Below are 12690 nucleotides of genomic sequence, written 5' to 3'. Positions count from 1 at the left end.
AGATGGAGAGAAAGAAAAAAGAAAGAGCATGAATGAGTGACTGGGCGAGGCAGGGAGAGATCTTCTGCTCCGGGAACATCTGCCCCGCTTCCCAGGCAAAACTGGAGGGGTGTCGTGAGTGTCAAATTGGGGTCACAGCGACTCCTGGCCCTCTCTGGAGGGAGTGGGTGTGGAGATGGCCCTCACCCTATGATCTGTGGTCTCGTTTGGTCTCCACTGTCCCTCCAGGATGAATTCACAGTTGCTTTAAAGTTCAACGAGCCATTTCCCTGACCTTGGATGAATTTTTAGTACCCAGTACAGCATAGTTACAGGCATGGCAGGCCAGCGAGGTCACCTCAAGACCCAAGGTCGGGAGATGTCAAGAGGCCCTTCCTCCCTTTTGACAGGCCTGGGGAGAGGCTGCAGAATGCTGGGGGTCTTGGGAGGGTGTGAGGAAGCTAAAGCAGGGCAGGCCTGGGGGGCGGGCCCAGTCTCCTGGGGGACTGGGCTAGAGAGTCTCGCCCCACAGTCATGCCATCCAGCCCCTTGCCTCCAGGTGACAGGCACCAGGACCCCCCCCCCCCAGCCTCCCCCCACTAGGGGTTCAGGGACCTCAGGGGAAGACCTCCCCCTGGCAGTTGAGCATAATCTGCTTTGAGAAGACTGAGAAAGTCTTTGAGTTGGACCCGTAGTCGCAGGTGACAGGGTTATGTGGATGTCTCAGCCCAGACAGAACACCAGCCTGGTGTTTTTCAACGTTTTGGGAGTAGCCATCACTGAAATACGTTCCTGGACATTTCAGGGACTTGGATTTTGCCATCCAAGGTGGTGAGGTCTCTGGGACCCATGAGGAAGGGCTGTTAGGCTGGGACATGAGTGCTACGATTGGAGGGCTCAGTGCCCGTGTCCGACTAGCCTGAGCTACCCAGGCCCGGAGGCCCGCGGTCCCCTAATACACCAGCTCCTCCCGGGGGTCCGAGCCATACAGCTCGGCCAGCATCTTGAACCTGGGCCCCCAGTCATTGAGAAAGTCATAATCGATGTCCGAGTCAGATGAATCGGTGCCCAGGGAGCTGAGGGACTCGGCGATGGACTCGGCGCCCTCGTAGCCGTAGATGTGCAGCGTGTCGTAGGGTGGGCCGCCGCCGTCGTGGTCCGCCTCGTCCTTCTTCACCTCGATCATCGCGGCCATCTCCCCGGGCCCGTGCGCCCCAGGCGCGTGCCGCGGCGGCTTCTGCACCTGTGCGTAGAGGGACGGCCGCGTGTCCAGCGCCGGCCGCGGGGGCTTGGTCCCACCGTGGCGCACCGAGTTGAGCACCGACACGTCGTAGCTGGTGGTGTCCATCTCGCCGCCGCCCTCCTCGTCGTAGGTGACCAGCTGCTCGTGGATCTCCGGCACGCTCTTGCCGTGGGCGCGGGCCTGCTTCCGGAGCCGCCGCCGCAGGATCATGAGGAGGGTGATCACTGCGAACGAGCAAGCCCGAGCGGTCGGCCATGGCCCAGCAGACCGGGGGACTCCCCCCAACACCCCCCACCCCCACACGCCTCCCGCAGGGGAGGTTTACCTGCACCCTCCCCTCCTCCCTGGGAATCCCCGGGCCAGCCCAGCTCCCAGTGACAGCTGGGCCAACGCAGAAGTTTTGGTTTGGTCTAGACACCTGGTGGGTCCACCCTCACTCCCACTCCAGAGTCATCTCCACCCCACCCCCACCCAGGATCCATCCTTGCTGGTGTCCTGGCCACAGTAGGGCTGGGGGGAGAGCAACAGAGCGGGCCTCCCTCAAGTTCATTCATCTCCTGCCACTCTCCTCCCCATCTACCCGCATCCTCAGTTCCTCCCTCCTCTTAACCACCGTGGCAAATCCTTCTGTGTCTTGTCCAAAGGCCAGGAGGCCAGAGGTTGGGGCGGAAATGGGGAAAGGGATGGAGTTGGAATTTGGAGTGCAAAGATTCTGAGCCGTGATGATGATGACGACGGGTCTTGGTGGTGCTGGTGGACATGGCACCCGTTGCAGTAGCAGCAGCTACTCTTGAGCACCTACTGTGTACATGCTGGCATGGTATTGGCACATTTTCACGTTCGTTTACTCAAAGTAGGTATTAATATCCCATTTTACACGAGCAAACCGAGCTCAGAGAAGCTGAGTGGCATGCCCAGAGTCCCACGATCAGGCAGCGGTGTGATGTTGGCCCTGCTCAAAGCTCTGAGCTGTGTGACTGCATGGCAGTTGCCAACCCCTAGGAGGGGTGGACCACGTGGGGCAGAGAGCTCCCGGAAGTAGGCTCAGAGCATCCCTAGACTCTGTCGTTCTAGCCTCGAGTTACTTAACGAACTGTTCCGTACATAAGAAAAGCCAGGATGCCCTCTCTGAGCCTCTGTTTCCTTGCCTATAAAATGGAGGTGATGACTCCTCTGCTCTGTTTGTATTTGATAAGGTGGCTATGAGGTTAAGTGCAATTCTGTGTGTGGTGGTGATGCCAGTATATCATTATTACTAATTTTTATTGAGAGGAAAATCTGGGTCTGGACTCTTTGCCACGGAAGCCCCAGAAGTGGGGGCACTGCCAGGGGGCCTATCAGGGAAGCCACTGGCAGGAAAGGCCTGGAGCAGATGATGTGGGTCCCTCACTGTGTCCCCCGGTCAGTCCTGTCATTGTAGTGCACAGGGTGACCTCTAACCACCCAAGGGCTTCCTCTGGAGGGCCAGCCCCTGCCCCAGGTGAAACGCAGAACTTACACCTCTGGGAGGAGCCCCACCATCAGCTGGTGGGCATCGTTGGAAAAATATGGGCTCTGAGTGCCGCCACCCAGTCTCCAGTGAGAAGAAGCTCCAGTGTCCCATGGTGGCAGCTTGTGTGACACCTTGCCCTTGATCGGCTGCCTACCTTTCCAGTCTCACTCCCCCTCTTCCTTCTGGGGCTTCTTGGGAGTGCCTCTCAAATAAACCATGTGCACCCCAATCCTGGTCCCAGGGTCTGCTTCCTGGGGAGCCCAAACTAAGGCAAGGCCTAAAATGCTCCTAAAATTTCTGAGGCCCAAACAAGAGGAAAAGAGATATCAAGTCTGGAGAAATCCTAAAAATAGAAAGAAAACCACTGGCGATAATCTAAACTAGAAATTTTAAACTTTCCGTTTCTCTCCAAAAGAAGAACTGGATCCTCTTTTTTCAAAGCAGGTGCGACTTGTGGGATCTTAGTTCCCTGACCAGGGATTGAACCCGGCCCCTTTGCAGTGAGAGCGAAGAGTCCTAACCATTGGACCGCCAGCGAATTCCCTCAGAAGAGGTTTTATGTAAATAAATGCCTAGAACAGTGCCTGGCACACAATAAGTGCTCAAAATATGTCAGTTGAATGAGTGAATGTTATATATAAAGTATTTTAAACTGGGGAAGGAGACTTGAGTCCCCCCTTCTTCCCCCCCCCCTCCCCCACCATCCCCACAGTTAGGCACCCAAGGAGGTGAAGCTTACACCTAGCACAGGCCTGCACTAGGGCCTGGAGGCAGGGCTGGGCCTGGATCCCTGGCCTCTTCCTTCTCCTGTGTAGCCCCCTCAGTGTCCCCTCCCATCCTCCTGGGCACTGACCTGTGATGGTGAGGATGCAGAGGAAGATAGCTACCAGCGCCTGGATGCTGACGCCCACCTGGGCGGCCACCTCCTCACACAAGGTGAACTCGCCGCGTTCGTTGCACTTGCACACGGTCACATCCAGCATGCTGGTGCCTGTGAGGCTCGGCCTCCCGTTGTCCGAGATGAGCACGGGCAGCTGGTGGACCTTGGTGCGCTCTCGGTCAAAATACCCGTACTTGACTGTGATGTTGGCCGTGTTATCTGGAAACACCAAGTCCTCGGAGTCAGGCTCTGCGGCCTGGAGTGCCCATCCTCTCATCCACACTGCCTGCCGCCTCCAGGAAGCCCTTGGTGACTGCACCAGCCCACGTGCTGCCTGGGCTGTGTCTCTGCCCTTGGCACCCCCTGCCTCAGGTTTTAGCCATTTGAGCGCAGGTCTGTTCCTCCAGAGAGGGGATGTTTTGGGCAGCTGCTTCGACCTAGCCTCTAAGAAGGACTTGGCCAGAATGTAAAACCCTTGCTTTCTGTTTCTGTGGGCAAATGATATGCCTGACCCGTAACTCTACTTCAATAAAAGGTGACTGTCAGCTAATTAATGCATTGTTTCAAGCTTTGATGAGCAATCAGGGGGAAATAAAGTCTTAAAAAGTCTTTTAGCATTGGGCTAACTTCTAAGGCTGTTTCTGCTATCCCTGAAAATCCATTAGAAAGTAAAAACAATGCACAGTTCCCTGGGGCACGGAGGGAATGATTGCATATGTAATTGAGGATTCCCTGGTCAGGCTGGAATTGAGAATGCGCTTTGGCCCAAACATAGGCTCTCCCTCTCAGCTCCAATCAATCCATGTACAGAATTCCCCAGGGAGATTTTTTAACATGCTGGTTTTTCAGAACCGCCCCCCTCCACTCCTCCTTCCTTTTCCCCCTCCCCTCTCCCGCCTTTCTGAGTCAGTGGCTGGATAATCTGCCCTTTGTTGGCTCCTAGGAGATGATGATGGTTAGAGGGTCCAGGGACTCCCTGTTCCAGGGTTTACCTAGCTGTGTGGGGTTGGCACACTCAGGAAGCCAAAAGCAAAGGAGGCCATCTTTTAGATTTCAAATGGAAGCCAATTACATTTCATTATTAAGTAGCCATGTCTCTTATAATTGAAAATAATAACAATATGGCCACTGACACTGTATGAGGGAAATTAGAGATTTCTCACTATACTCATTTAATATTGTAGCAGGACATTCATGTTCTAAGTGAATCTGAGATCAACAAGCTAGTCTCCTGGTCACATATGGGGTGTCTTTGGGTTGGTGTTTAAGCTTTCTTCTCCATTGCAGCCCTCCTCTGAGGCAGGATTGAGGTGGGCGCTGGGGATGGGGTGACAGGTATTTTTTCCATATTATTTACTACTAAAGACAGCGGAATGTTGAATGGTCTGTCATTGACTGTCCACGCGTCATAGCCACCATCCCCATCCCACAGGAGGCTCCTTAAGGACGAGTCTGTGGCTGATCCCCTGGGTCTGCCTCTCACTCTCAGGGACCCCACTCCCTGACCTTCCTCAAAGGTGGCAATGGCTGTTTCTATACAAGGATCCTCACCAACCACAGTGTTGCCAGTTAGGGATGGGCAGGGATTCCACCCCATTCTGGGTGAAGGATTGTTCTGTTTAGACCCAAGGGGGATTTTTTGTGTTTTTCTCAGGAAGGTGCAGAAGCCACGGAAGCCTGTCTGCTTTTGGCTGGAATTCAGTCAACTCAGCACTGACACTCTCGGAAGCACATACTCATGAGAAACTCTGATTGGCCGCTACTGACATCACAGGGCTCTCTAGGCTGTGATTGGTGGACCAGATCCTGTCCCGAGGACACCTGCTGGTAAGTAGTCATTGTAGCCAAATTAAAACACTGTATCCTTGGCATTTCGGGTTTCAAATGTCCAGTTTTGCCTCTTTGGAAGCAACCTCAAAGTTCTATGTCATACAGCAATTTGCAGTTGCGCTGAGCGCAGGAAGGAGTCTTTGGCTAGTTTGTGAACCAAGCTGTCTACACCGCATATCTGTTCTGTGCTCCTCAGTAACCTGAGCATCTTCTGGGGAAGGGCAGGCCATGTGGACGTAGCAGTGTGCCAGGGTGGCTCTGACCATTGCACAGACCAGTTAGGTATGTGGTGGGAATTGTACAAAACCCCCTGTAACTTGAAAGCCCCACTGAGGGCCTGCCCGCAGTTCAGTGGCTTGGTCCTTGACCCTGGCACTTCAAGACTCAACCCCGTCCCCGAGCCCCCCAAGAGCCAGCCTGACTGCCTTGAGGCGCACCGTGATTATCCGTGAGGGTGAAGTTGCTGTCCTCAGTGCTCAGGGAAAACTTGAACTTCGCATCTCGTGGTGTTATATCCTTGTCTATTGCCGAGATTTGCACGACCAGCTAGAGGGTGGAAGATGGGGGCCGGTCATTAGCGGTGTTGGGTTGGCCGGGGTTTCAGTGATGGGGAGGGACTTTGGGTTTAGATCTGACCGTGGCTGCCTCTCACCTGTAGCACTAACCTAAATGGTCTCCACAGAGCCACTCTTTCTACCACCACCTCCCCGCCAATCTACTCACTACACATTCTCTCTGAGCCTCAGTTTCACCCTCTGTGGGGATAATGTCACCTTTCCTCAAGGCTGTTGTACAAGTTACATTAAACTTAGTGAAATGCCGGCTGACCATGGCTGGGAGGTGCTGCCCCTCGGCCTGCCCCAGGCGGACGCTGCCTTGCCCTCCCACCTGAGTTAGACTCACCTTGCCCTGGGCAGCGTTCTCACACACTTTGGGCTCGTAGGGCTTGGCAAACTCTGGGGCGTTGTCGTTCTCATCCAAAACTTCGATGTGGACCTGCACAATGGATTCCTTGCCCGTGGGGGTCCCTGCAGGGGAAAGGACTCATCACTACAGTGGGTTCAGCAGGTGCCAGCCCTGGGATTAGAATGTATATGGATGGGAGTCCTGGAGGGGCGCTCTTTTTGCAGGAAGAGGGGGTTATGGACATCTGGAAGGGAGGCCAGGGATGGCCTCCTGGTCGAAGGGAGTGGAAGAGGAAGGGGGTAAAGCTTCAAGCACAAGGATATTTGCTAAAGAATTAGCTGTAAGAATCGAAAAGGTGAACAACAGAAGTGTATTTTTAAAGGTTTTAATTAAATCAATTAAGTAATTATTAATTCAGCAATTTAAGCAATCAAACTGATTTAAATAAATTAATTATGAAATAATTGAAAAGGTAAACGATCTAATTGAGATTGCATTAATAAATTACGTCAGTTTAAAAGAATGGACTGTGTGGCTGTTTGCAATGCCCAGGTAAATTACATTTTAAAAATTACAGTCTTTTTAAAAAAGATATTTTAGTACCATGAGAAAATGATTCTGGAATAAGGTTAAGTAGAAATGCAGGATATGATATTTATACAAGTATTATGATCTCACTTGTATAAAAATACATATCGTAAAAAGACCAGAGGAAGTACACTACAGTGCTAACAGTAATTATCTGTGTACGGTGGGAATATGAGGGTATAATTTTCTTCTCCTTTTTTGTGTTTTCCGTATTTTAAAATGGGCAGCCAACTATTACTATAAGATTTAAAAATTGTATGAGTGAGATTAGATGGGGAAGAAAGGGGCAAAGACTGATCTGGACAGTACGCAGGAGTCCATTGAAGCTGACCTGGCTGCCAGGTGGGGGACGTGCTGCCAGCAGGAAGCAGGGGCCCTTCAAGGTAGCACCGGTGGGACCCTGGCCAAGTCACCCCCTTTCTGGGCCCTTGTGCTCTCTGTGTGAGGTGGGAATATTGATCCTTCTCCCAGAGGACAGTTGTGATTTTCTCATAGAGGCTAAGAGTGCACAACTCCGATACTTGCCTTTCCCTTTGGCAGCAGTTACCCTAATTTCTGGAGAATCTCACAGTCTTGGAGTTGGAAACTGCTTCAGATTTTGAATTCAGCCCACTGACTGGCACATAAACACCCTCCAAAGCAGCCTTTTCCAAACGACCACACGGCACTCGTTCAGTGCACATTCCTTGGCCCCACTGGACCAAAACCTCCAGGGAGGCATCTGAGAAGCTCTGTGGTTAAGAGGTGCCTCAGGTGACTCTCATCACAGGGACACCTGGCAGCCTGTTTCGGAACAGTGCTTCTTATACTGTAGTGTGCATGAGATTCTGATTCAGTCTGGGGTTGGGGCCTGATGTTTTGCTCGTCTAACAAAGTCTCAGATGACGTGGATGCAGCTGGTCCATCCACACTTGGGGATGGAGGCGCTACAGCATCCCAACCGAGTGGTGCATCAGCAGGCGCTTACAGCACCTCTGGAGACCCAACATGATAGATTTTGACGATTTGAAAAGGAGAGGAGCCCAGGTCCCCTGGCAAATGGGGCCACTCACCACTAGAATCCAGCTCTTTGGCCTCCACTGTCAGGTTACACCAGGGGTAGACTTCTCTGTCCAGCTCCTTCTCATTGTAAATATTCCCCTGCTTGGTTATTCCGAAGAACTGGCCCTTGTCACTTGTCCTGCGGATGGAGTATCTGCCCACGGGAGAGAGTTTCAAGGTTTTCCGTTGTTCTTTGCTGAGTCCAAACTCCCCAGCGGGACAGATGAGACCCTTCAGGATCTGTCCCTTGCATCCATCCCCCATCCTCCTCTCACTGCTCATTGCACTTGACCACCCAGAGGGAGTCAGAGTAGTGAGATAATCCCTTTGATGTTGGCAGTGTTGCCATCACTGGGCTGAGGGTGGTACTTGAGACTCCATCAACAGCACTTTCACAGTTGAGGCAGGTGGCACTATAATCAACTATACCACAGCTTGGATCGCATTTTGTGATTAATGAAAAGATAGTTGGGCAAGAGCCAGGAAGAAATAAAAAAAGGGGCTGGAAGAGGTACGAAGTGATTGAAAGGAAATTAAATTTGTGAAGTAAAAATTGGAAAAGTTCTTAAGGAAAATGGCATGAAGAGAAGAAAAGAGAGATGAAAATATATAACATTCCAAATATATATATTTCTAATACTGAGGAAAATTCCAGAACAAAGAGAACAGAAGAAATAACAAAAGATATAATAGAAGAAAACTTCCTGATCTGAAGAAAGGCCTAAGTTTATAGAAGAGTCATTGATATCAGGCGTAATTTTAAAAAGAGATCAATATTTAGCTATATCTTGATGACACTTTTGAATTTCAGAGCTATATAAAGAAACCAAAAAGAGTCCAGACAGAAAAGGTACGTCCTTATAAAGAAAGAGAAATCAGACTCACCCCAGACAGTCTCACAAAGTTAAATGCTAGGACACATTGATAATATTTTTGATTTGTAAATACGCAAGGATTCGGGAAGTATATCATCCACAAGATGGGTCCTGAAAAAAATTTTTTTGAAAACTCACTTCATCTAACAAGTGTCTCAAAATAAAGTAAAAAAAAAATCTGGTTTGGGAGGAATTAAAATTAAACTATTGATATCTTTATCATATATAGGAAGGCAATGGTGTGTGTGTGTGTGTGAGAGAGAGAGAGACAGAGACAGAGACAGACAGAGAGAGAGACAGAGATTTTTAACTAGAAAATATTGGTCCAGGAAAACATTTAAAATTTTACAGATAGAAGCAAATCTCACTGGTAGAAGTAAAAATGCGTGTACTCTATCCAAATATCTACGAGAAAATAACATGAAAAAATAGACTCTACAACAAAGATGGAGGAAGAGAAAAAAGTAATTAAGTTTGAGAAATAGCAAATGTAAAACAAGATAAAAGAAGTAAGATCAAACATATCATTTACAATGAAAAATGTAAATAGGTTAAACACAAAGCATCTCAGTGTAGATTAAAAAGCAAAGCCATGAGGACACGGGGGGGAAGGGGAAGCTGGGATGAAGAGAGAGTAGCGTGGACATATATACACTACCAAATGTAAAATGGATAGCTAGCGGGAAGCAGCCACATAGCACAGGGAGATCAGCTCGGTGCTTTGTGACCACCTAGAGGGGTGGGATAGGGAGGGTGGGAGGGAGATGCAAGAGGGAGGGGATATAAGGATATATGTATACATATAGCTGATTCACTTTGTTGTACAGCAGAAACTAACACAACATTGTAAAGCAATTATACTCCAGTAAAGATGGAAAAAAAAAAAAAAGGCAAAGCCAATTAATTACATTCCAGTTTCAAGAGACAACTTACTGCCCATGACCTAGAAAAAATTAAAAGTAAAGGTTGGAAAATTTATTTCAGGCAAACATGGGTAACATGAAAACAGGACAAACTTTACATCAGGCAACATGGAATTGAGGACAAAATGTCATAAGGATGAAAGTGACAAGTCATAATGAAGGTAAAATAGTTATAAACCTTTGTTAACTGAATAGAAAAAATACATAAAGCAAAAGCTTAGATATTCCAGAAAAAAATGGACAGAAAGACACACGAAGACAATTGCATTACATCACAGAACAAGTTAAAGCAAAGCCAAAAAATGCCCTACCAATTGTAAATGAAAAAAAAGTCTCTTAAACCATTGGATCAATGAAGAAATAAAAATTATCATTATAGACCATTTAGAATAGAATGGCCATGAAAACAGTTGTCCTAAACTTAAGAGATGTGATCAAAATGGAGGTACACATTTGTCTTTAACAGGAAGACCTGATAACAGAGAAACATTAACTCTCCCCAAATTGATATATAAACACAATTCTCATGAGAATTCTGATGCTTTTTTAAAAACTGAAGAATTTTATGGTTCATGTGGAAGAATGAATGTTTGAGAATGCATTAAAGATATATAAAGTGAAAAAACACTTGAGGGAGGGACTTGCCGTAGTGATGAAATGGGTATAGTATGATCCAAAAAAATTTTAAAACAATCAAATCCCCCAAACAAACAAAGGACAAATCCACCATAAATGTATGTAGATGTTTGTGTGGTCACGAAGAAAGGCATGATAGGACCACAGCACACCATGAACATGAGTTGTCTGGAAATCAGGGTTATGATGTTTTCTTTATAGATCCTTGTGTTGTTTGATTGTGTGAAATAAACACTTTTTCCTTTTGTGGTTTTGGGAAGACAAATGTAATAAATCATGTTTAGCGAAGGGGTTTCATGGATGTCAAGTTGGCTGCTCTCTTGACTGTCACATCTCCCCAGACGGGACCTGTGGGAGCTCGTACCTCCCCTTCAAGGTAGAGCAGACAACGGGAAGCTCTGATGGCCAGGACCATGCTGGCCTGGGCAGAGCAAGATTCCACCTGGCCACATGGGTTAGTGGAAGAGCTTGGGCTTCTTGTCGTGCCTCTGTGCATGTCCCATGTACCTTCCAGGAGAAGCCAGTTTCCCCCTCTGAGTCCTGGGCTCAGTCCAGCAGGCCTAAGAGCCTCAGTGCCTGGGTGGTGTCGTGATCATCACCATCGTCACGCCTTCCACCCGCCTTACCTGATGCTCCGCTTAGCGGCATCGGGGTCCACGGCCAGCACTGAGCCGATCAGAGGTTTCTTCTGGTTCTCCCGCAGTTGGAAGTGGTAAAAGGGCTGCTGGAAGGCGGGGGGCTCGTCCACATCTGTGACGTTGATGATGACACGGGCGATGTTCTTGGTGGAGGTGCTGCTCAGGTAGCGGAGGTCGATGGTGGGGTCCGTGGCCTCGATGGTGAAGCTGTATTGCCGGATGCGTTCATAGTCCAGGGGCTGCAAAGGGAAAACTATGGTGAGCACTTGCTCTGAGCCAAGCACGTGGTGGTGATTTTCACAGCAACCCTGCGAGGTCACACTGGGATGACCCCCTTTTTTACAGATGAGGGGGCTGTGGCCTGGCTGTCTTCAGCTGTCTCCCGTGTATCCTGACCGTGGCTCAATTCCAGGTATTGAGGACAACCAGTGGATCAGCTACAGTCTTGCTATCAAGGGGACCACAGACTAGTGGTTCTATCCCCAGCTCCTTAAAGACATTCCTTTTCTTTGTGCCTTTGCTCAAGTCTCTCCTCCTGCCCTTGCCCGCTTGGCATACTCCTATTCACCCCTCAGGAAGCCAATCTGAAGGTAATCAGATGCCCTCTCAGAACCCATTCCTGCCCCTCCCAACACAGGTAATTGCTCCCTGCCTGGGTACCCTTTATGTCTGTGTGTCTGTCCTCCCTACTGGCTGAGAGCTTTGGTACCGTGGAGGCCGTCTGACTCCCCCCCTGGGTATATCTAGTCCCCAGCACAGGGCTGGACCAGAGAAGGACTCGGGAGAGGTCTGCTGGAGGAATGGCCTGGCTCAGGCAGAGGGGTTCTGGAGTGTCCCCTTTGAGGCAGGTCATCACTGGCCTTGGCCTCCCAGTCCTCTGCATGGCCGTTCTGAAGCAGTCTGTGCCCCTGGCAGACCTTCCCTCCTCTTCTAGATTCAGCCAGCCCAACTGCTTTCTCAGCAGCAGCCGCTGCCAATGGCCACCCCCTCCCCACGGCATTCACTATTTCCTTACATGCTGATGGCTTTCAGCTGCAAGCACTTGTAATCTTCCAGGGCTTTCCTGGCCCCATGCCCAGGGCAGATCAGAAAGTGCCAGGGAGGGGACTTCCCTGGTGGCCCAGTGGTTAAGAATCCGCCTTCCAATGCAGGGGACGCAGGTTCGATCCCTGGTCAGGGAACTAAGATCCCACATGCCACGGGGCAACTAAGCCCACGTGCCACAACTACTGATGTCCCGCTCTTCAACTAGAGAGCCTGTGTGCTGCAAACTACAGAGCCCACGCACTTAGGAACCCTCACGCCACAGCTACAGAGCCCACGCGCCCTGGAGCCTGCACGCCACAACTAGAGAAGAGAAAACCCACACACCATGACTAGAGAGAAGCCCGCAGGCCACAATGAAGAGTCTGCATGCTGCAACTAAGACCTGATGTGGCCAAAAATACATTAAATAAATAAATAAATCTTAAAAAAAAAAAAGGAAGAAAGTGCTGGGGAGTGAGCCCCCAGGAGCCCTCAATCAGCCCACAGCTGCTGCGACTCTGAGGCATATTCCACACTGTCCCCCAGATGTCCCCAGTGGGACTGCACCCCACTCGCCCATGGTGTTCACCTGCTCATTGAGGAGCCTGTATTCGCTTCCCTCCTTTTCACATC

General features: G+C 49.8%; 1 protein-coding gene across 2 annotated transcripts in view; it reads right to left on the bottom strand.

The window, feature by feature from the left end:
• Nucleotides 1-364: 364 nt before the first annotated feature.
• The window catches only part of CDH5 (cadherin 5), a 34517-nt gene continuing 22191 nt past the window's right edge, over nucleotides 365-12690 (bottom strand). For both annotated transcript variants that reach the window (XM_065898698.1, XM_065898699.1), the window contains exons 7-12: nucleotides 11020-11270; nucleotides 7971-8113; nucleotides 6328-6452; nucleotides 5862-5970; nucleotides 3568-3813; nucleotides 365-1446 (exon numbers count right to left, since the gene is read on the bottom strand). In XM_065898698.1, coding sequence (XP_065754770.1) covers nucleotides 932-1446; nucleotides 3568-3813; nucleotides 5862-5970; nucleotides 6328-6452; nucleotides 7971-8113; nucleotides 11020-11270 — 1389 coding nt within the window. In that variant the 3' untranslated portion in view covers nucleotides 365-931. The remainder of the gene's footprint in view (nucleotides 1447-3567; nucleotides 3814-5861; nucleotides 5971-6327; nucleotides 6453-7970; nucleotides 8114-11019; nucleotides 11271-12690) is intronic.

This window comes from Phocoena phocoena, chromosome 20 (assembly GCF_963924675.1).
Source record: "Phocoena phocoena chromosome 20, mPhoPho1.1, whole genome shotgun sequence".
Taxonomy (NCBI): Eukaryota; Metazoa; Chordata; class Mammalia; order Artiodactyla; family Phocoenidae; genus Phocoena; species Phocoena phocoena.
The sequence above is the reverse complement of the archived record's forward strand: the minus strand, read 5'-3'. Positions and strand labels throughout refer to the sequence as shown.